The 24,330-nt window shown below is 48.2% G+C and overlaps 1 protein-coding gene across 8 annotated transcripts in view; it reads right to left on the reverse strand.

The window, feature by feature from the left end:
• Nucleotides 1-1,753: 1,753 nt before the first annotated feature.
• Nucleotides 1,754-24,330, reverse strand: part of MRAS (muscle RAS oncogene homolog) — a 58,269-nt gene continuing 35,692 nt past the window's right edge. For 7 of the 8 annotated variants that reach the window (XM_032143532.2, XM_032143527.2, XM_032143531.2 and 4 more), the window contains 4 exons: nt 9,797-9,950; nt 8,725-8,824; nt 6,675-6,754; nt 1,754-5,119 (listed from right to left, as the gene is read on the reverse strand). In XM_032143532.2, the coding sequence (XP_031999423.1) occupies nt 5,020-5,119; nt 6,675-6,754; nt 8,725-8,824; nt 9,797-9,950 (434 nt within the window). In that variant the 3' untranslated portion in view covers nt 1,754-5,019. Of the gene's footprint in view, nt 5,120-6,674; nt 6,755-8,720; nt 8,825-9,796; nt 9,951-24,330 lie in introns of all 8 variants that reach the window. The other variant, XM_032143534.2, reaches the window with a different exon arrangement.

Here is a 24,330-nt window from a genome sequence, read left to right on the forward strand (position 1 = left end):
TTTGAGGTCAGGAGTTTAAGACAAGTCTGGCCAACATGGTGAAACCCTGCCTCTTTACTAAAAATACAAAAATTAGCCGGGTGTGGTGGTGCGTGCCTGTAGTCCCAGCTACTTGGGAGGCTGAGGCAGGAGAATCGCTTGAACCCGGGAGGTGGAGGTTGCAATGAGCTGAGAGCATCACACTGCACTCCAGCCTGGGCAATAGAGCAAGACTCCGTCTCAAAAAAAAAAAAAAAAAAAAAAAGATGGTTTCTTACAAAAGAGAGCAGAGAATCAAGTGGTATCTGGCAAAAGAAGTGGGTCAAAAGAAGGTTTTGTTTTTCTTTAAGATGAGAAAGATCCAGTAGAGGGGAAAATTGGAGTTACAGAGGAGGGGTGAGGGGCCAGGCTAATGCCTGGTATGTGCTAGTGCTCGAGGAAGGGGCTTGGCCTCAGCCAGGAGCATAGAGGGTTCATCACGAACAACTAAGAAGGCACAGCAGGTGGGTGCAGATGCTGGGGAGGGGGCAGAGGTGGTGAAAGGAGTCTGCGGAAATTCTGTTCAGCTGTTTTCAACCTTCTCAGTGATGGAAGAAGTATCAACTGAGAGTGAGGGAGATTTGACACACACAGAGAAGGCAATGTGAAGATGGAGAAGTAAAAGATATGGAGATGCTGGCCTCGAAGACTGGAGTGATGGAGCCACACACCAAGGAATGCCAGCAGCTACCAGAAGCTGGGAGAGGTAAGGAGCGAAGGCCCTCCTGGCACCTTCATTTCAGGGCAGTGATATTGAGTTTTGATTTCTGGTCTCCAGAACTGTGAGATAATACATTTCTCTTTTAAAGCCACTAAGTTTGTGGTAATTTGTTACAACAGCCACATGAAACTAACGTAGAACTACAGGAGAAAGAACTGACTGATCAGAAGACCCACTGCCTTGTTCACTACCATATACCTAGCACCCAGCCCAATGCCTAGCTGGTAGTGCCCAATAAATATTTGTGGAAAGAATGAACGGGCAGGAAGACAGGCTGAGTGGTCCACTACATCACCTCTCTCCCCAGTCTGTAGTCTAGCCTTCTCTGCCTCCAGCCCAGAGGGCATGAGAAGCATCCTCCAGCACCCAGGTTTACATGTTTCAGCTAGAGTTGCCCAAAGAGCTACCAAGAGAGGGTTTTGGCTTCTACTCCCTGGAAAACGGAGCCTGAGAGATTCAGCTTGGTCAAGTACCCACCAAGTATCCACCCTATTTAATCAATAAAGAAATGAAATCACATCGTGCCAAAGACTATAACCCTAAGGATGGGGGAAAGAGGGCAGTTTCTATGAAAAGGAATGTCAGGCAGATAATCCAATAGGTGTCCCGGACAAAGAGCACCGCTTCTGGGCTCCTCACCACACTCCTACATTAGCTTTAGTCCTCCAGCTACTTCAAAGTGCACATTATTGTCCCATTCACAGGCAAGGCAGCTCAAGACTAAGGCAGGTCATTTGCCTAAAGGCACATAAAGGTCGGTAGCAGGGCTAAAATCCAGATCTGCCCAGTATAAAAGGTATTGCCTCTAAATGCTGTGCTAGCCTGCCTTCATCCTCCGGCTCCATGCAGGAAGGAGACACCCCACGGCCACCAGTGGGCTCCTCCTTACTTTAGATCTGGTTAGCACCAAGGTCATGCTCTGTAAGAGGTGGATGTTCTGGGCAAAACACCAACAAATCACAATGTTCTCAGCAAAACTTCAGGAATACTGGAGTAAAAGGAACTAAGACAGACACGTGTTTCTCTTCTTTATTAATCAGTCGAGAGATAGAAAGACTTAATAAAAAGTTACATAAAAGGCTCAAACATCATTGAGATCTTCAGGCATCACTCTCGTTTCACGACAATGGCCACCTGTTAAGACTATGAAACAGAAGCTGGGTGCTCACAGGCGCACAATAATTCAAGTATCTTTCATTCCAAGTAAACCCGACATGGAATTTCAAACACGATGGGCTGCCAATGGAGGGAACCTGTGTGGCTCCAGATTTGCTGTGACATGTCTGAGGGGCCTTTGGGTTAGAGTTGCCACGTTAGTGGGTCATGTCTCCTGGCAAAGTGAGACAGGCCCCACGAGGCCAGCCAGGCATTTTCCACAGCAAGTGCCATGAGAAGGAGGTGGGCAAAGTCCTAAGAGAAACCATCCAGGTGTCCCCTGAGTGGCAAAGTGCACAGGAAGTAAGTGGCCATAGTCCCCAGCCGTGGGAGTGGAGAGGATGGCTAGGATTATCTCCGGAAAAAAAAAAAGCAGCCCTCTAAGGAGGGTGTCAAACAGTGGAAGAAATCTGAGAGCACACAGTGGCAAAGGCATGGGGTGAGGGCATTTCAGGAAGGCGGTGCTCCAGGGGATGTGAGGGTAGCACTATTCTCCGGAAGACCAACGGGAACGTGAGGATGTCAAACAGCCACAAGTCCCAGTTGGCTCCTCGGTCATGGTGTGGCGTGGCCAACCAGGTTTCCCAGTCTGACCCTGCTAGATGATGATGGAGGAGAAGATGGAGGGATGCCATGGGGCACACTCTACACTCTACTCTGGCCTATCTGGAAGCTACCTCAGTCATGAGGGCCCACTTCTACAAATGGGGCATTATTTACTCATTTCATTTATGGGGAAATGAGTTCATGGGAGATGAAAGCTTACCAGAGGCTCAACAGCAGAGGATACAGAAGACCAACCCTTAACTAGTCTCTCTCAGGCACTATGGAGTTCAACGTGGGCCAAGTGCAGGATGGATGAACAGATGCACTGTTCCTTCTGTCCCAACTGTGTGGGTGAAATCCCTATGTCTTCTCATCTTTATGGCTGAGGTCTCTGTTCTACGTCAGCTGATCTGCTTCCAGTGAGACTATCCCACTCAGTGCTGTCGAGGAGTTGCAGCTCCATGGTGGGCATGGGGTATGTTCATAGTGGTTGGTGCCCAGCAGGAGTTTTCTGGCTGTGGACACTGCCCTATGTGCAGGGCTTCTTCCCCTACTCCGCCATGCTCTCGATTCTGAACATCTCCATCCTCACTTCTTCCTACCTGCCTTTCCTCCGCCTCACCTCCAGTTTGCAGCTGCCATCAAACTGCACACAACAAACTGCTGCAGATGCCACTTAGGGAAGCATAAGGATTGGGAAGAGCTTTGTCCTTTTAGTGTTTAAAATACCTCAACACTATAGGGTCTAAGGAAACTTTGAAGTGCCTCATCTGGAATGTTCTCTCTTATCCTTCCTTTTAGGAACAGAAAAAGGGGCAATTTAGACAAATAAGAAGTTTGATTTCCAACAAACAAAAGTCTCAACTGTCTCCTTTTGTAGCAGAATCATTCTCCAGCTGGGCCCCTCAGTGCTGGTGATCTTGCCGAGGTAGGAACACAGCGCATTTTCAGAACCTAGGTGTCTTGGCATCCAGTTGGGTGCTCGCTTTCCTTGGGTTTCTTTCTCCAGAGTGGCCAGGCCACCTGCTGAGGATATTCTAGTTTGCATAGTGACCTGATTTGTAACATCTAGAAAATAAGGCCACCAGCTGTGCTGCCTTTTATTCTGACCTTTTCTTTGGTGCACCGTTGTTCCTGTTGTCTCTCCACTCCCACCCCAGCTGGAAAAACTCCAGTCTTTGGCTCACACCAGCAGCACCTGAGGTGGGGGGCGGGGGTGGGCATCATCAGGGAGCTGGGGAGACTGCCCCCTTGCAGAAGGTGTGTGACAGCCACGCATCAGTCCAGCCTTCCTTACTTCTCAGATCATATTATAGTCAAGATTCAACAGGTCAATAAAAATTGCCAAAAAGGCAACCTAGTACTACTTTTACAAATACTGGAAGGGGTCTGCTCATTGACTAGGCTTATAGAGGTGGTAGTCAGTTGACTCCAAGGGAAGATAGCTTCAGGTCTTGGTGCTGTTTTAGTGATAACAGTATTGAATCATTTTTGGTTAAGATCCAGCATGAACTGGAGTTTTCTGGATGGTGTCCACATTAGGTTACTTTGACGTGTCAGTGTGTTCATATCAGAGAGGCACCAAGCAGCACAGCTGATGTGAAAAAGCAGCAAGAGACAGATCTGAGAAACCCAGAGCCTCCTCAGACCTCTGGGGAGGGCAGAGAACTTAACCCATACTGTCTGAAAAACAAATGAACACGTTTGCAAAGCCAATCAGCTTACTTTAGTTTATGTATTTCCAGGATAATGAAAACCCCTTTTAGAACTGACATGCTCATGACAGCCACTCCCCTCAGCAAAATACAATCTGTTTTCTAATATTTGCATCCCCAACCATAGGAAAACCCTCTGGGTAAATACCTCTCTCTTCTCTCATTTCTAGGCCATGTGTAGGGTCTCTTTCCCTCCCAGGTTTGACCCATGGCCTGAGGCCTCCAGCTACAGTTCCCATTACTTTCTGTCCTCTCAGTCGCTCTACTTTCAGATTGAGTTGAGTTTTGGCACTGATGGGAAAACTCGGTTAAAAAACAACAACAATATTCCAGATATGTTACCAGAGAGGTCTGCTGAACACTTGAAAATTCACCAGGCAGTGAGCCCAGACCCCTTTAATAAAATAATAATCACTAAAATAATTTAAAAATCTATAAAAGACATCCAAGCTCAGATACTCTGGATGGGGGGTAAGGGAAAGAAGCTTGTTCATGGCTTGTTTTGCACTTTGTATGTGGATAAACACTTCCACATCAAACCAACACTATGTAGTTACAATAAACAACACACCCACCGAGAGAGGGGGAGGAACTGGGTTGAATCAACACATGGGGGCGCCAGGGGCACTTGGATGCTGCTTCTGCTTACAGGTGGCTTCCTTGTCTCTTGTGAGAGGTGGGAAAGCCCGTGCCCTCTGGGCAAAGCCAGACCCTGTCTGCTCCCTGCCCACCCGCCCTTCTCCCTTCCTGTACCAAGTCCTTGGGCCAAGGGTTGTGGTTAGAAATGGTTTCAGTGCAGTTAGGTGGGGAGGGGTCCCGAGGGCTGGCCAGGCCACAGTCACTGTGCCCAGGGCCTCAGGCCTGTCACAAGATCACACATTGCAGTTTGTGGGTGCCTGTGGCCCGGTCTCCCCGCCATTTGGTTTTCTTCTTCTTCTTCTGGCTTTTTTCCGGAATCTGTTGCCTTTTGAAACAATGAAGGACAGAAAGACAAAGTCAGAATGGGCTTTGCTTCTCCTCTGCCCCTCTCCTCCTTAGCCCCAGTTCTGAGTCAGAGGAGGCCTGTTCTGGCAGGGTTAGTGGGTGAGGGGGATGGGGATGCCATCCCTCACGCAGTGGCTGCCCTGGCCGCTGGAGGAGGGCCTGGCAGGATAGCTTCTCTTGAGGCAATGAAATGGGGGAGATGGGGGAGGGGATAACCTAAACCGCCCTACTGATGGGAATGACTGACATTATGTTGTAGCTACATTTATATAAATCATAAGCTACATCACGTTTTGTCTTATAGAGTGCTGGCCTCTATTCTGTGTTTCATAGTTTAAATAAAATGATGGGTCAACTGAGCGTAAAAGCGATTTCATGTTTTCTGTTAACTTTTCCTATGTCTAAAACCTGACCTTGGCACTACAGGTTCACCACCAAGGCATCACCATAGGCTACCTGATGGCAGCATGTCCTAATTGGAGGCAAAACGCCCAAGAGAAAATAGTTTCTTTCTTTCTTTTGTAAAGATGGCATTTCACTATGTTGCCCAGGCTGTTCTTGAACTCCTAGCCTCAAGCAATCCTCTTGCCTCCACCTCCACCTTTGCCCCTGAGTGCTGGGATTGCAGGAATGAGCCACTACGCCTGGATGAGAAAGTCCTTTTGAGAGTGCAAAACTGGCAGCAAAAACATAAAGTGAAGACTGTAGTATTTCCTCATTATGCTGGGGAATAACGAGAAGATGAGCTTTTTGAGCATGTGGGGAGATGTGTGTACAGTGGGGGTTAGAGCCCCGGGGCTGATCTCACAGCTCACCAGCAGCCCTTGGAGGCGCCAGCATATAGGCCACAAACTCAACGCACAATGTCTGAGACCCACTGGTTAGGCTGCTGCACATGTTGAAGATTTGGGAAATGGGATAGATTGGTGACAGGAGATGCAGCCAGCAGGCTGTTTTAGTCATGAGTGCATGAGGTGATTACGGCCTGGACCCTGACCACGCAAAGGAATAGACAAGAAACTTTCATTAGGATTGCTGACAATATTTGGAGATTGACAGCTGGTGGGGTTGGGAAAGGAGACACGTGTGCAATGCTTCTGAAATTTGAACCTTGGAATCAGAATATTGGTTGTTCAGGGGAAATATCAAAGGGTGCTCTGATATCAGGGCAGGGAAGAGGAGAGAGACCGGGTTTGTACAGTGTTGAAAGCTTTGGTGTGAGGAGAACACTGAAGCCAGGCTGGAGGGAGCTGCCTTCCAGGGAGCCTGGGCCACTGCCTCAGACAGGAAGGCATTTCCACTTATCATGTGCAGCAGACATCACCCACAAACCCGTCAGCAGCTGCGGGGAGGGCAGAGGTGGGTGGAAAAAGCAAAAGAAAGAAATGGAAGGAGGGAGAAGAAATCCAAAAATAGGCCCAGAATTCCACAGCCTCATGGCCTCAGAACAGGATCTGCTTCCTCAAGCTCCCAGCTGCCTCCAGGAGCCAACCCATGCTGTGGAGGCCCGCTTCTAGGGAGGGGGCAGTGCTCACCTAATTACTCTAACGAGGTCATGGAAGGCTTTGTCGACATTGAGAGGTGGGTCCTTGGCACTGGTTTCTATGTACGGAATCTGAAAGGCAAAGCTCAACTTGGTCAAAGTGGCACAGAGATCCTCAAAGCCCTGTTCCACCCTTAAAAATGTCCAGAGGTTCTGAGGAACCCAGGTGCTTTCAAAACCCCCCACAGAAGCCCCGGCCCCCAACAGCCTCAACCATCATTTAGGGCTTTTCACTCTTTCAGGTTGGAAAGTGTTACTAATGGCTTTTCCAATTCCCTCTTGTTCTCTAGGCACAGAGATATTTAATAGCTCCCTAAAAATAGAATAAAGTGATCTTTTTATATACTTGAAGATGAAAGACTGTTTCACTTATCAAAAATACATTCTGATTCTATCCATTTTTCTTTCTGAGGTCTGTTTCTCCACCTTGGGATGACTTCTGCCCCTCTTTCTGGGCCCCTCCAGAGTGGACACTGGTAGAAAAGGCTGAGGAGAGGCTGGGCCATGACCAGGATTCTGGGCCCAGGTGACCCTGGCCCATCGGAGCTGGCCCCCACCCCATCCCAGCTCTTGTTTGATCTGTATCTATGAGCCTGGGAGCTCAGCCATGTTTACACAAGGTTTTTGTCTGCACGTTCGATGCTGAGAAATCATCACCCGGTCGAAAGGGTGCAGACAGCGGGAGATATGACTGTGGTGGCCCCACAGAGCAGGTTTCCAGGGCCAGATCTGCACCAAGCCTCAGGCTGGCAGAGGGAGGAGAACAAAGGCTCTATGAGGTCAGGACACACTCACTCCTGAGCGCTCACCTTCTCCTACAGCAGGGACCCCACCAAGGCAGTAAGTGTTCATTCCCCAAAGGTGGGGAGCAGGGTGGGGAACACATAGGCCTCCCTTGATGAGACAGATGGAAGTAAGCTGAGTGTGATTAGACTGAATAACTTTGTTATTTTTCATAAGTTTTTTCTGATTACAAAATTAATGCCTTTCATTATAATATGCTGGAAAAAGAAAAGCACAGTGAAGGAAAGAAAAATAATAAACACTTGAAATGCACGGAGGAGGGCGACAGAGTAAGTTGTTGTTTTAGAGGAGTAGATTGTATCATTGCCCAGAACACAAACCAGTCAGTATCTTCCCATCCATCATCATCGCGTGAGGTTGGATGTGCACACTTCTGTTGTAGCCAACAGACACACAAAGGGCAGAGCACAAAAAGCAGAGCTTAAGCCTTTGAAATATTCACTGGACAAATATTTGAGCCTCTGATAACACTAAATGGAAACTGCTCTTCATTGTGGGCTGTTTGGCTTTCCAGGTCTCACTATCCCCGACCTCTTTTAGTCCTCATATTAACCCTCTGAGGTAAGCAAGTATCTCCATTCTGCAGCTCAGGAGACTCAGCTCAGAATGACGCACTTGCTCAAGGTCAACAGCGGCTGGCAGAGAATCAGGTTTGAACTGGGCACACTTTCCACTTTCTCCTGGCCCTGGTAAGGGGTGCTGAGGTCTGCTTTGGAGCCTCTTCCAGGTTGGAAACCAAATCCGGCCATGGCAGATGCCCCTGATAAGTGGCCAGTAGAGTCCTATGGGGCCCCTGTGAGTCAGGACAACGTGCTTCCCTGCACACACCCAGAGGGGACGCGGGAAGGCACCGAAGCCCAAGCTGGGACCTACCTGGAGCCCCTTCACATCCTGTACTCCTGCCGGCTCAGTAATGGCCCAGGCTCCAGGGCCTCAGACCACTGCCAACTGTGGTCCCATCCCATCGCTCAGAAGCCCCTGAGTTGTATGATCCCCCCAGGTCCCAGACAGACACCTTCTACTTTCTTTCTAGGGGACCTGTCTCTACCATTGACGAAACACTGATGTGCATTACCTGGATTCCTGGAATTGCAGGATTTCAGTAGCAACAAGACTTAAACTAACGGGAGCCCTTCAATAAACAGTAGTTTCATTTCTGAAGACCAGGACTGCCGGGGTGAGCAGGCAACAGCTTTCACACATCTCCTGACCCCCTCTACACACACGCACACACCTACATTGTGTTTGGTCGCCATTTCTTTTCCTTGCTCCCTGGTGATTTTCCTTAAGTGCATCAAATCGACCTTGTTGGCCACGAGGATCATCGGGAATGACTCCCTGGGAAATAAAGGAACAGCAGCTCTGTGAGGTTTCCAGCACCCCTCACACCTGGTTAAGGTGGCACAGCCACATCTCAGGCATAGCACAGCCAGCCCACACCACTTCCCCAGTCAGCCTGGACTGCAGTCCCTTCCCTCCCCCTTTCCAGAGAGAGGTTAGGGCTTGGGGGAAAGGGCCCAGGGGCTGCTGGCTGTCTTGGCTTGAAGCCTCAGGTCCATTGCAAGGCCAGTGATGAGGCCTTGAGGGGCTGCTGGCCAGGGGCTGGCTCCCCAGACCTGGTTCCCATCTCTTGGGTCACTCAGATGTATCAACCACACAACCGGCCGCACAATTAGGATGGATCCCAGCAGAGGGCATCAAGAGGCATGGCCACCATAAAGATTCTTACTGACATGGGCCAAATTTTGTCCAAAACTGAATGAAACGACAGTCTCACTGCAGCATTGAGTATTTGGCAGCATTGAGTATTTCCATTTTAAAAAATTATAATTTGACAGGTGAAAAATGGTACTTTACTATTTTCCCTACATTTCTTTGATTAGCAAGAAAGTTGAACATTTTCCCACATCTGAGCCATTTTTGTTTTCTCTTTTGCAATTCATGTATTCAGAGTAAAACCCACATTAATCTGTGGGAGCTTTATGTGTATGTATGTGTGTCCCTTTACCTGGTAAACTTATTAACACTTTGCCTTTGGAATATATGTTAGCTAGATTTTTTTCTGTCTTTAATGGAATTTGCTCAAAGCTTGTTCTTTTCCTATTAGTTTGTGCTTTTATTTTCATTACATAGCCTCTTTGAGACTCAACAAGGCCAAATGAGTATAAACCAGATTTCAAATTATTTAATTACTCCACATAAGGCTTAAAAAATCCACGCCTTTAATTAGGGGCGAGAGAGAGAGAGAGCGCGCCCTAGGAGACAGGCACAGGCCTCTTCCCGGTACTCTCACCTGTCTTTGATGCTCACCTGTCTTTGACGCGCAGGATGAGCTGGTGGAAGCGGTCCACATGCTCAAAGCTGGCCTTGTCGGTGACGGAGTAGACGATGAGGAAGCCATCCCCTGTGCGCATGTACTGCTCCCGCATGGCGCTGAACTCCTCCTGCCCGGCTGTGTCCAGAACTGGGGTGGGATGAGGCCACTCAGGGGCTGTCCTCACCTACCTTGTAGCCCCCACAGCCTGCAAGACTCCCACGCTGCTGCTGCTGTCCCTACTGTGGCCCAGGCTGAGCTGTCCCGTGAGAGGCTGCATGAGCTCTTTCTCTGGGGCTGCTCCAAGGGTCCCAGCTGAAGCTCCCCCACCTTAAAGCCTGCTTCAGGGTGAGGCTCTGACTCACTGTGGACCCATCAAACCCTTCTCCTCCAGTTTCACCCCATGTGCTTACTAGGCCTAAATTCTCTGATCTACAGACGCGCCTCATGAAGTCAGTGATAAACTCTGCTACACAATCCCTCTCATGAAGTCAGTGATAAACTCTGCTACACAATCCCTCTCATGAAGTCAGTGATAAACTCTGCTACACAATCCCTCTCATGAAGTCAGTGATAAACTCTGCTACACAATCCCTCTGGCCAGAACTGGGCTTGGATCCCTGCTGCAGGGCCTACAAACTGTGACTCTTTGGGAGGTTGCCTGACTCTCTGAGCCTCCCCTTTCCTCCTCTATCAATGAAAACAGTGCCTCTACCTTGCACCCCCTAGGGGAGGAGAGCTTATCTGTGGACATGCCTGGGGGGAAGCCCTGAAGAGGCCATCTGGGCAGGAAGGGCTTCTCAGCCCCCAAGGGGACAGATACCAAGGAGACCCTGGGGGAGGAGTGGCCCCTCACAGCCAGGGCACTTCCTCCTAGGCTGGGGCTGGAAGCTCTTCCTCCTAACCCATCCTTCCCCCCAACTACTCCTGCCCAGGTGCCCTCACCCCTCATCCCCACCTTCCTCCAGCCTCCTTCCTGCTGAGGGAAAGTCTCATCCCTCTGCTCACAGCCACAGCTTGGTAGGCAGGTTGGGGGGTTCCTTTTAGCAGTGCAGGCCTGACCCCCTCCTGCCCTCTGGGGGCATGAAGTCTGAACCTGCAGCATCCTCCAAGCACCTGCTCATGGCTTAGCCTCCCCTGCATCTTCCCAGTCCCCCTACTGTCTGACCAGATCCACCTTCCCCTCTCCTGCGACGCAGGGGAGCGGATGGTTACAGATTTTGGAGCCAGCCCACTGGGCGGAGTCTGGCTCCTCATGCCTGGGTGTGACCCCAGGCAAGCTACCCTCCCTTTGCCACCATTTCCTAAAATGGGGATGGTCAAGGTAGTTTTCAGTTAATATATGTAATGCCCTCAGTGCAGTGCCTGGCACAAGAGCCCTACGGGAGGGTCTGCTGTGAGCTTGCCATCCTCAGTGGGGTCTTCTCTCCCGCTCTGGCTACCCTCGCAGTCCAGGACGCTTTCCTCCAACTCCCCCTTCCCTCCCCTTCTCCATTGGCCTTGATGAGCGGACTCTGACTTGGCTGTTGCTGGAGCCCCAGGACCAACCCCAGCCCCGTGCCAACCCTTCCGGGAACACTTCTGGCCGCCCATGTAGTTGTCCCCAGAAGGACTGTTAGCTCCCAGGGGTAACGGCAGGTCTGTGCCAGTCACCTGTCTACTCATGGCCTGGCCAAAAAGTAGCCCCGAATAGTACTTGAATGAAAAAATAAATGTGAAGTCTGTCCAATCTTGTCATTCATTTAAGGAATGTCTGAGTGCCTGCTAGGTGGCAGGAAGTGTTCTAGGCCCTATGGACAGAAGGCAAATGAGACCAAATCCTTGCTTTTATGGGACTCACCATCTAGTAGCGAGACAGATCAACAAATGAATGGCTGTTATTTTAGTGGAGATAGATACACAGTGTGAAGAATGATATAGTAGGCTGGAGGTTCACTGGCAGAAGTTGGTGTCATTTTGGATAGGGAAGGAGGACCACTATCAGGAGGTGACATTTGAACAGTGACTAAATGAGGGGCCGGAGGGAGCCACATGGCTTAGTGGAAGAGCACTCCAGGCAGAGGGAACACAATAAATTCGAAGGCTCAAAGGTGGAGGTGTGCAAGGGCAAAAAGCGGAGTGAAGGGTGTGTGAAGGATGGAGAGGAGGTGGGGGCAGAAGGTGAGGGCTGCCACACTGTGTAAGGTTCGCTTGGTTCTAAACAAGACAGGGGCCACTGGAGAGTCTGGGCAAAAGAATGGCATACTCTGGCCAGGTGCGGTGGCTCACGCGTGTAATCCCAGTGCTTTGGGAGGCCGAGGCAAGTGGATCACCTGAGGTCAGGAGTTCGAGACCAGCCTGGCCAAATGATGAAACTTCGTCTCTACTAAAAATACAAAAATTAACCGGGCATGGTGGTGAGCGCCCGTAATCCCAGCTACTCATGAGGCTGAGGCAGGAGAATCACTTGAACCCAGGAGGCGGAGGTTGCAGTGAGCCGAGATAGCACCACTGCACTCCAACCTGGGCGATAAGAGCAAAACTCCATCTCAAAAAAAAAAAAATAAATAAATAAAAAAGAAAGAAAAAGAAAGGCATGCTCTGGAGGACATCTTGGAAAGTTCATTCTGGCTGCTGGGGAAAACAGAGCAAGAGTGGAAGCAGGGACCCAGTGAGGAGGCTAGCACAAGAATCCAGGCAACACACGCTGGTGGAGCTGAGGGCAGGGAGTGGGTGCTGGGGGAGTGACTAGACCAAGGCCACTTTCTAAGACAGAGTCAACAGGAGCAGAGCTTTCTGGAGGAAAGTGTGGGGGTAGAGAGGTGAGAAAAAGAGGCGATGGGGATGACACCTGTTTCTGGCCTGAGCATCTAGGGGAATAGTGATGCCAGATGCTGAGGTGGGGAAGTCTGGGTGAGAAACAGGGTTTGGGGGACTCAGTTTTTGACACAGGCTTCAGAACCTATTAGACACCATGTTTGACTTCCAATAGGTATCTGGGGACTTAAGTCAGACATAGAGAAGAGAAGAGGGGGCAAGAGATACAGATGTGGGAGTTGCCAGTGTATAGATGGCAAGGAATGCCACAGGACAAGCTATTCGGCGACGCCTGGGAATCCACATCTCCTTAGACAGGCACCTTTACACAGTACCCAAGAAAGTGGCCTGTCCCCACAGCCCATCATTGCTGCACATCCCCTGGAGCCATCTGGCACTTCAGAGGGGCCAGTGATGGACACAAGGACCCAAGAGGTGCCCAGGGCATAAAAGCAGCTCATGGCTACTTCTGCTCCTTCCCTGGGCCTCAGTCTCATGTAGAAAATGAGGGGCGGGGCTCCAGGACCAGCAGGTCCTTACAGCTCTGATATCCTAGAACTATTTCATCTGGATGTGAAATGAAGAGGTCAGAAGGCAGGACCTACAGCCAAGGACCGGGCAGTTTCCCCAGTATTTCCCAGGAGGGAGCAGGAAGACTGCACCTTCAACTGGAGGGACTGCAGCTTTTTTTTCTTAGAAAAAAAAAAAAATTCCACTCAGAACTGCAGTTAATAAAACAGACGGAAACAGCATGCATTTGGCTGAAGTGTGGATGCAAAGGCCTGAATTGAAAAGCAGAAGACACCCGGGCGTGGCAGCTCATGCCTGTAATCCCAGCACTTTGGGAGGCCAAGGCAGGTGAATCACCTGAGGTCAGGAGTTGAAGACCAGCCTGGCCAACATGGTGAAACCCCATCTCTATTAAAAATACAAAAAATTAGCTGGGCATGGTGGCAGGTGCCTGTAATCCCAGCTACTCAGGAGGCTGAGGCAGGAGAGTCTCTTGAACCCGGGAGGCAGAGGTTGCAGTGAGCCAAGATCGCACCATCGCACTCCAGCCTAGGCAACAAGAGCGAAGCTCTGTCTCAAAAAAAAGAAAAGAAAAGCAGAAGACATTAAGGCAATATTGTAATTCATATATTTACAGATTTTGAAGGTATATGTTATCTAAATGAAAACTAGAGATCTAGGATATTTTAAAATATGATCATTCAAATTAAAAAAAATTAATAGGGAGTTGAAAATCAAAATGGGCCCTATGGAAAGGAAAAACAGTCATCTCAGACATTGAAGGTCTTAGAAATTATATCACCCAGGCTTTCTGAAAGAATTCTTACAAAGTAAAAAAATAAATCCATCAAAGAGAAAGATGAGTGATACCACAAACAGTGGTAAGTGAAGAAAACAGCAAAACATAAGAGTTAAGTTTAAGGCCAGTACAGTAAGTTCAAGCCTATAATCCCAGCACTTTGAGAGGCTGAGGTAGGAGGATAGTTTGAGGCCGGGAGTTCGAGACCAGCCTGGGTAACACAGTGAGACCCCATCTCTACAAATTTTTAAAAGAATAGGTAAATTCAACTAAATGTTGTTGCATAATTTGAAGAGAATAGATGATAATGTAGAACTAAAATCTATGATGATCCAATGTGTGAGGGTAGGAGCCGGGAAAAAGTAAGTACTAAAGTTCTTGCCTCATTTATCAAGAGGCTAATGATCCTGATTACATCTAGATGCTGATAGAAAAATATGAGTATACCTACACATACATATATAGCATAACCAATAGAAGAACGGAAGTAAAACCTCAAACTTCCTAAGCAACGGAGGAAAAACAGGACAAAGTAAGTGAAACCAATCCAACAAAAGGCAAAAATAAACTTAACAAAAATAAGCAAATATAATAAAAAGTAGGCATGAAATAAGATGGCTGAAATAAATCTATGATTCATCACAATAAATGCAAATGGATTAAATTCATCTATTAAAAGCAGATACTAAATACAAAATCCATTTGCCTGTTTTCTTTCAAAGACACATATAAAGCAATATGACAGAAAGGATGAAAAATGGAAGGATAAAAAGAACATGCCAGCCACATGGTAATCAAAAGAAAAGAAGTGCATCTACAAAACAATTCAAGGCCAAATCATGAAACGGACAAAGACAGAGTATTTATAATTGGAAAAGTACAAGCATCAAGAAGTGCCGCAGTCATCAATCATAGGCATCTAGGCATGTTGCTTAAATATGTATGTGGACAAAAAAAAAACGGATTTTTAAAAACAACAGGAATTGACAAATTCCATAATCATTATGAGAGACTTGAAGAGGCCTCTCTTAAATATAGAACAAATGATCTCCAAAAGCAATGTCCTATCATTAAATAACAAAATTTAAATACTTGGCTGGGCAAGGTGGCTCATCCCTGTAATCCCAGTACTTTGGGAGGATAAAGCGGAGGATTGGAGGATCGCTTGAGCCCAAGAGTTTGAGGTTCCATTGAGCTACAATCTTGCCACTGCACTCCAGCCTCTGGGGCAGAATGAGAACCTGTCTCTAAAAACAAAATTTAAGCTTATTCTGAGAGATGGAACAAACTTTACACTCCAATAGTGAACAAGCATTTTTTTATTTTTTTATTTTTTTGAGATGGAGTCTCACTCTGTCTCTGTCTCCTGGCTGGAGTGCAGTGGCGCAATCTTGGCTCACTACAACCTCTGCCTGCTGGTTCCAGCGATTCTCCTGCCTCAGCCTCCCGAGTAGCTAGGACTATAGGCACGCACTACCATGCCCAGCTAATTTTTGTATTTTTAGTAGAGACAGAGTTTCACCATGTTGGCCAGGATGGTCTCAATCTCCTGACCTCGTGATCTACCTGCCTTGGCCTCCCAAAGTGCTGGGATTACAGGCGTAAGCCACCGCGCCTGGCCGTGAACAAGCATTTTTAAACATACACGAAATTTGGCCATATATTAGAGGCCATAAATAAAAATTTCAACAAATTCCAAAAGGCAGAAATCCTATAGGCTAAGTTTTGTCCTTTATCTGAAATGCTTGGGACCAGAGGTGTTTTGGAATTTTTATTTTTAAAAGATTCTGGAGTATTTGCTTATACATAATGAGATCTCTTGGGGATGGGACCCAAGTCTAAATACAAGATTCATTTATATTTATACACATAGACTGAAAATAATTTTATACAATATTTCCGAGAATTTTGTGCATAAAACAAAGTTCATGTTAAGTACTTATATGTGGACTATTCACTGTGGCGTCACATAAGTGCTCAAAAAGTTTCAGATTTTGAATCATTTCAGATTTCAGATTTTTGGACTGCAGAGGCTCAACCTGTACTGTAACAGGATCAGAAATGAACAGAAACAAGAGTATAAGAGAATCTAGCCACCTGAAAATGTTAAAAGCCTTGCTCCCCTATAACTCTCTAATTAAAAAGCAGAAATCACAGTTGAGAATTGAAGGACAATCAACAGTAATAAAACCTCTCATTTAAGGCCAAAGTGGTACTTAGAGGAAAATTATAGCTTTAAATGCATTTCAGAAACTAAAACTGAAAATTAACTAAACACTTAAATCAAGAGGCTAGAAAAGGAAAAATAAAATAAAATAATAGAGAAAGAAAAAGGTATCAGTAAAAGTAGAAATTGCCAGAGTAGGAGGTGGGGAAAGTAGCTGATATCTAAAAATCAAAAGCAGATTCTTTCAAAGGACCAATTTAAAAAAACCCAGCTTTCAGCAATTCTTATCAGAGAAAAAAAGACAAGCCTTTGGAAAAGGCCTCTGACTATGGATACAGCTATACATTTAATTATGGAGAAAACCATACACAGTTTGATAATAAATTTTCAATTCTCAATGAAATGGATGGTTCAAGAAATATAAATGATCAAAATTGGCTCCAGAAAACATATAAACCCTAAATACACTAATGATGGCAGATGAAACGGAAGGGACAAAATCTACCCCGGGAATGGTATGAAGCCATCCATTGGTCTGGGAGGGCTAGCAGGGAGGAGGGGTGTGTGGCTGAGCTGGGCCTGGTCCCAAGTGGGACTAGCCCACCCCTTGTGTAGCCCACCCCTCCACACACATACACCTGGAAATGCCTGGCCACAGGCCCCTTGTCAGCAGTTCTGACTCCAAGGCTTCCTGGGGGAGGGTGAAGATAATGGGCAGCTACACTATTAAGAAATTATGATCCTGCCTGCATTCCCCATGCCTGATGTCATGAAGGTAGGAGGACTCCAGAGACAGAAAGTATTAGTCACTGTGGGAGAAGAGGTATGCTGCCAATGTGCGTGTGCGTGTGCGTTTGTGAGAGACAGACAGACAGATAGAGACAGAGAGGCAGCCAGACTGGGGGAGGAGGAAGGAGAAAGATAAATGGAGAGACAGGGTCAGTGTTGTGCACATCTGTCTGCGATGCTCCAATCCTCCCACTTGAGGATCAAGGGATCAAGGGGTCCAGCAGCTTTGCAAAGGAGGATTTAACTGGAGACCCTGGAATTGCTGGGAGCTTGTGGATTTCAGATGCCAAGGCAAGCCCCACATGCTGGCAAGGCATGTAGTCCCAGGCAGGAGGGCAGCCAGCATGGAGGGGCACCAGCCTGGGGCTCTGATGTAATGGTCAAGACCTTCTCCTCCTCCCCCTCGCCTCTGCCCCTTTTCTGTGCTTCTCCTTCTCCCCCTCACTTCTCCCCCTTTTCTCTGCTTCTCCTCCTCCCTTCTCCCCTTCCTGCTCCCTCCTGGGAAATACTAGGGAAAGTGCCCACGCCTGGGATTACAGGCGTGAGCCACCTCCCCCTCCTCCACCCAGGCTTCCAGAGTGAGAAAAGTCACAGCATGAGCTCCAGGGGCTCTGACAGTGGCCCATAGCCCAGGGTGCAGTCAAGATCTTTGGCTAAAAGTGATCCCACCCACCGTGTTCCTGCTGGCAGCCAGCACTATGCCAAAGGCTTTATACACACCCGCTCTCTCAGTCCTCTTCACAGCCTTGGAAGGAAGATATTACCATCCTGCTAATATAGATGGGGACATAGAGGTCCAGGAGTTAAAGGGACCCACTAAAGGCCACGCACTAGGAAGAAGGGTGTTCCTATTTCCCTAAGGCCCAAGCGTCCCAGCCTGTCCAGTCATTTTTCTTCAACCAGAACCACCACTGTCCGGCCATCCTAGAACCGGCAGGGCTGTATCTCCATTCCAAGTCTTTGCCCAAGCCATGACCTCCATCTAGAATGCCCTTTCCCCCTCCTCTCCACTGGCTGTCCCAGCCGCCTTCCAGCTGGGATGCAGTCCATCTCCCCTCCTCCTCACAAGAGCGCCCAGCCTCTGACCTCCATCTTTGAGCCCTTCCTGTTGCGTGTGTCATCTGTTCCTCCAAGTTTGGGCCTCTGGGCCTGGCTCAGCTCCTCACCATGGGGTACAGTCCCAGAATGTGGGAGCCTGGCTTTCATTTCCCTGGGCCCACAAAATCTTCAGCACCCAAGGAAGGCTCAAAAAATACTCGCAGAATGACTAGATGAATCATCTGCACTCTACATGAAATGCCATCACTGGGTTAAAACAGCCCACTCCAGCTTTAGGGGAAATCACTAAAAACTGACTTTTAAACTCTTATGACACACGGTGGGGCACGGTGGCTCACACCTGTAATCCCAGCACTTTGGCAGGCCGAGGAGGGCGGATCACGAGGTCAGGAGTTTGAGACTAGCCTGGACAACACGGTGAAACCCCGTCTCTACTAAAAATACAAAAATGAGCCGGGCATGGTGGTGGGCACTTGTAATCCCAGCACCTCCGGAGGCTGAGGCAGGAGAATCGCTTGAACCTGGGAGGCAGAGGTTGCAGTGAGCCAAGATTGCGCCACTGCACTCCAGCCTGGGCAACAAGAGTGAAACTCTGTCTCAAAAAAACAAAAACAAAAACTTTTATGACACCCCTACAGGGTGAAATAAGGGTCGCGGAATATCAAGCAATAGAGAAAACAATTTCTAGAGATAATATGCCTCCAAGGGCCATACCTAAAGTTTTCTTTTTTCTTTTCTTTTCTTTTCTTTCTTTCTTTTTTTTTTTTTTTGAGACAGAGTCTCACTCCATCACCCAGGCCTGAGTGCAATAGTGCAATTTCAGCTCACTGCAACCTCTGCCTGCTGGGTTCAAGTGATTCTCATGCCTCAGCCTCCCAAGTAGCTGGAATTATAGGTGCACATCCCTACTCCTGGCTAATTTTTGTATTTTCAGTAAAGACGGGGTTTTGCCATGTTAGCCAGGCTGGTCTCGAACTCCTGGCCTCAAGTTATCTGCCCACCTTGGCCTCCCGAAGTGCTAGGATTACAGGCATGAGCCACTATGCCCAGCCCCATGCCTAGAGTTTTCCATGTATCTCTAATTCACAAACCCATCATGGGAGGCAGGAATGATTATGCCCATTTTACAGAAGAATAAGGTAAGGAGGCTTAAGAACAGATTCAAAAAAATAATGTCACTTAGTTGAACATACATAGTGATGAGTGATGTTTACTATTTTAATTTGTGCTCCCCTTTCTGGGTAATGGGTGTGTATGGAGTGGGGCTGGGTGCTGGGCAAAAGGGCTGATGCATTCACCATGCACTGTTCCTAGAAAAAAGGCCACTTTCTTGAACTTCTCCAAAATGCTGGCAGGGTGCAGACAGCCAGGACACCTGGGACTCCCCAAGGGGAAGGGGGCTAAAGGCCTGTAGTGGGCACCAACTGGCTCCCTGGTGACAGGGAAGAGTCCCTTTGCCAGTGGCCCCAACCTCCTCAACACCCTGGCTTAAGGATAACATCAGGGGAGAAGTGCCAGCCACCAGCTTTGGGGGTCGCTCATGCTGGAGGCCACACCCTGCAGCTGTGGGGAATGGAGTGAGGGGGTCTTGGGATAAGTTTTCACAAGGCCCATGATCCCCAGAACTGGTATACAAACTGCATATGCGGGTGCACATTCTGGGGAGATGGTCTATGGTTCTGTGGGATTCTTAGAGGAACCTAGAACCCTCAATGCTGCTCTTAGGGAAGGAAGAGAAGAAAGGGGAAATGACAGCAGGGATCTCAGCTGTGTAACTAGAGCCCAGGGATATCACACGAACAGACGGGGGCCTGGCAGTGCAGAGACGCAGGGAGACAACTGGGAGCACTGGCCTATAATCCCACTTCCACCTTGCAACCCCTCTGGGAGGCCAGCATTTGACAGGTGAAGAGACAGAGGCAGGGCAAGGCTAGTGATCTGCTTAGGTTCATATGGCTAATGAGCAGTAGAGGCAGAATTTGAACCCATGCCCGTCTGATTCCAAGCCTTGCCCTGCTCCTCACACCAGCCTGTCTTTGAGCTGGAGTCAGCAGTGGCATCCCCACAGCCTGTGAAGAAGAGCAGGTCTAAAAGGAGGGGTGAGGACAGAGATGGAAGACAGAAGCCCGGAGGCTGCTTCCTGCATTCACCCCACTTGCTTACACCAAACTCTCCACCTACTCCGCACCTGCGCCTGGGCAGCCATGGGTGGCAGGGAAGAGAAAACTCATGAGTGCACTGGCTTCTCCCTCTTTAAAGGCCTGAGCATCACCTTCCAGGGCCTTTAGAGTGCCTGCCATCCTTCTCCATCATTCTCCCACTCCCTGGGTGACCACCACCCACCTGTCCTCTTCTGCCAAGCTTGCACTCTCAGCTCAGGAATTGAAACAGGGATCTATCAGGAGATAAACTCCACATGCTTGCACCCCACATCAACGCACCTGAGAGGCATGGGACCCCTCACACACTGCTGGTACAGTTTGGTAATTCCTCAAAATGTTAAACATGGAGTTACCAAATGACTCAGCAATTCTACTTCTAGGTGTAAACCCAAGAGAACTGAAAGCAAGTTTTCACATGAAAATTTGCACATGAACATTCACAGCAATATTGCTCACAATGGCCAAAAGTAGAAACAACCCAAATGTCCACTGACTGATGAAAGAATAAACAAAATGTAGCATATGGCCAAACGCGGTGGCTCACGCCTGTAATCCCAGCACTTTGGGAGGCCAAGGCGGGCAGATCACCTGAAGTCAGGAGTTTGAGACCAGCCTGGCCAACATGGTGAAACCCCCTCGCTACTAAAAATACAAAAATTAGCTGGGTGTGGTGGCCGCACACCTGTAATCCCAGATACTCGGGAGGCTGAGGCAGGAGGCAGAGGTTGCAGTGAGCCAAGGTCGTGCCATTGCACTCCAGTCAGGGCAACAAGAGTGAGACTCCATCTCAAAAACAAAAAACAAAATGTGGTATATCCGTACACTAGAATATCATAAAAAAGAACGGAATTCTGATACACACTGCAGCAGGATGAACCTGGAAAACACTGTGCTAAGTGAAAGAAGCCAGGCACAAGAGATCATGTGCTGTCCCATTCTGCTTCCATGAAACGTCTGGAGTAGGCAAATCCATAAAGGCAGGAAGTGGATTAATGGTTTCAGGGACTGAGGAGTGGGGAGAATGGAGAGTGAGTGCTCATGGGTAAGGGGGGTTTTGAGCAGGGTTGGGGATGAATATGTTCAGGAATGAGTTGGCAGTGATTACAGTAATTACTGATTTGTTAATCAATCAGCAATATGTGGTTGTACAACTCTGTGAAGACACTAAAAACCACTGAACTGTACACGTGAATTTGGCATGTGAATTTTATCTCAATAAAAAAAGTTATATGAGGAAAAAATCAACCCACCTCCCTTCCTGTAAAACACATGTTCCACCTGCCCTCTCGCTAGGGTGGATGACCCAGCTCTGCTCCTAAGACCATCCTCTCCAGCTAAGCACTGGCTCCAGGTCCCTGCCACCTGTGCGAGGACACTGCTGCAACTGTTGTTCCTTCATCATCCTATTCTCTATTGGTTTATTTCCACCAGCAGGTAAATGTGCTACAATTTCTCTCATCTTAAAACAAAAATACATTGGCCGGGAACAGTGGCTCACACCTGTAACCCCAGCACTTTGGGAGGCCAAGGCAGGTGGATTACCTGAAGTCAGGAGTTCGAGACTAGCCTGGCCAACATGGTGAAACCCCATCTCTACTAAAAATACAAAAATTAGCTGTGTATGGTGCCGGGCACCTGTAGTCCCAGCTGCTCAGGAGGCTGAGGCAGGAGAATCGCTTGAACCTGGGAAGCAGAGGTTGCAGTGAACTAAGGGTGTGCCACTGCACTCTAGCCTGGGTGACAGAGTGAGACTCTGTCTCAAAAAATAATAAATAAATAAATATATATATATATTTTAAAACTCAAAAATACAATAAAATGAAACAAAAAAATTTACAAATAAAGCTGGGTACAGTGGTTCATTCCTGTAATCCCAACAGTTTGGGAAGCTGAGCTGGGAGGATCACTTGAGCCCTGGAGTTTGAGACCAGCCTGGGCAACAAAGTGAGAACCCCGTCTCTACAAAAAATACAAAAATTGGCCAGGCGTGTGGTCCCAGCTACTGAGGAGACTGAGGTGGGAGGATTGTGGGAGGTCAAGGCTGCAGTGAGTCGTGATCATGCCACTGAACTCCAGCCTGGGTGACAGAGCAAGACCCTGTCTTAAAACAAACGAACAAAAAATTACAAATCAAAACCCTGCCCCTTGGCCTCACCTCTCCCTCCTACTACTGTTCATTTCTCTCTTCCTCCTTACAGAAACGCTTCTGCCTATCCTCGCTGCCTGCTCCTCCTCTCCACCACTTTCTTGAACCCACTCTAATTAGACTTTCATTTCCAACCACTCCATCAAAACCGATCTTGTCAAGTCGCCAATGACCTCCATGTCACTAAATCCAATGGGTGCTTCTCAGTTCCTCATCCTGCTGGGCTCCTGGCTGGTCTCTCATGCAGTTGATGGTCCCTGCCTTTGTGAAGCGCCTTCTTCACTTGGCTGCAGGATGCCACTCTCCCTTGGTCTTTATCCTACTGCAGTGACTGGTCCTGCCCTGTCTCCTCTTCTCCCCAGCCTCTAAACATTGGTGGGTCCTTCTCTAATCGCAGTCACGTTCTTGGTGATCTCTCATCCTGCAGCTTTACAGGTCACCGCCCAGATTTCTATCCAGCCCACATGTCTCCCCTCCTACAGGCTTAGATATCCAGCTGCCACCCTGACTTCTACTTGCATGTGTGAAAGGCATCCTGGATTTAACATGTCCAAAATTAGACTCTTGATTTCTCCCCAAAACTTGTTTTTCACTGTTCTTCCTAATCTTGATAAATGTAACTCTATTCTACTGGTTCTTCAGGCCAAAGACTCTTCCCTCTCTAATAACCTCATATACTCCACCGACAAATCCTGTCGTTTCCTCCTTCAAAACACAACCAGAATCTACCCTTCTCACCACCTCCTCCACCAATGCCCAAGCCCACCATCAGGAGCTTCTTAACTGGTCTTTCCGATTCTGCCGTGGTTCCTCTGTGTTCCGTTCACACCAGAGCCAGAGTGAGCTCTTCTCACTCACCAGGCCAGGAGCGCAGCAGGATAAGGAACTGAGAAGTACCCACATTTTAAACATGTTAGATCATGTCCTTCCTCTGCTCAAAATCCTCCAACGGCTTCTCATTTACCTACAAAACCCCGTGAGATCAATCCCTTCCAGCTACCTGCCTGACCTCTCTCCTACTAGCTGTGCTCTCACTTGCTCCACACGCTGGCTTCCCAGCTATTCCCACACAGGCCAGGCACACCCCTGCCTCGGGGCCCTTGCACCTGATACTCCCACTGACTGAGATTCTCTTCCAGATACAGGTGCAGCTTTCTCTTTAGGTCTCTGCTCCAACATTCCCTTATCAGGAAGGCCCTCCTTGACCAGCCAACACAAGACAGCAACCCCTTCCTCACTGTGACTCCCTTACGTTGTCTGACTCTTCATCACAGCACTTATCACCACCTGACACCATACATATTTGTTTATGCTCTGTCCCCTCACCCCACTAAAACATAAGCTTCATGAGAGGAGGAGCTTTGATTTGCCAATTGCTGCGTCCTCAGAGCCCAAAAGAGAGATGGGTACATTAGCAATTATTTGCAGAATGAATTAGTGAACATATCCAGGTACACAGGACTCAGGGTTCAATTCACACAACTCTGGGTGGAGAGGTATATCCCTAAGTCAGGGGCTCAAGCCTCACTTCTGAACCTCCCTAGACACAGGGACATGTGTCAGTGGCCCCTCATCCATACAGGTGATGGGACCTATTCTTGAAACCATCAAGCCACCTCATAAATAATATAAACCAGACACAGTGGCTCACATCTGTAATCCTAGTGCTTTAGGAGGCCAAGGTGGGAGGATCACTTAAACCCAGGAGTTCAGGGCTGCAGTAAGCTATGATCATGCCACTGCACTCCAGCCTGGGTGGCACGGTGAGACCCTGTCTCTAAAAATAACAACAAAAACAACAATAATATATATCACATTAAAGCAATCACTGCAACAATAGCATCTACTGAGGTCTGCTACGTGCCAAGCCCCGTGCAAGGTGACTTGTTTCCCCCCTCACTCAATAAACAACAATTAAACACCTAATAGATGCCAAGTCTGGGCTGACATCAGAGATACAATGGTGGGCACAGTCCTTTTCCTCAAGGAAGTCACAATTTGTATTTTTTTCATTTATCCTTTGCAACAACTATGAGGTGTATCTCATTTGGATGCAGATCCCACTGATAAGGGTGCAAGGTCTTTGTCCAGAGGCAGCCCAA

Source organism: Hylobates moloch, unplaced genomic scaffold (genome assembly GCF_009828535.3).
Source record: "Hylobates moloch isolate HMO894 unplaced genomic scaffold, HMol_V3 SCAFFOLD_22, whole genome shotgun sequence".
In the NCBI taxonomy this organism is placed as follows: domain Eukaryota; kingdom Metazoa; phylum Chordata; class Mammalia; order Primates; family Hylobatidae; genus Hylobates; species Hylobates moloch.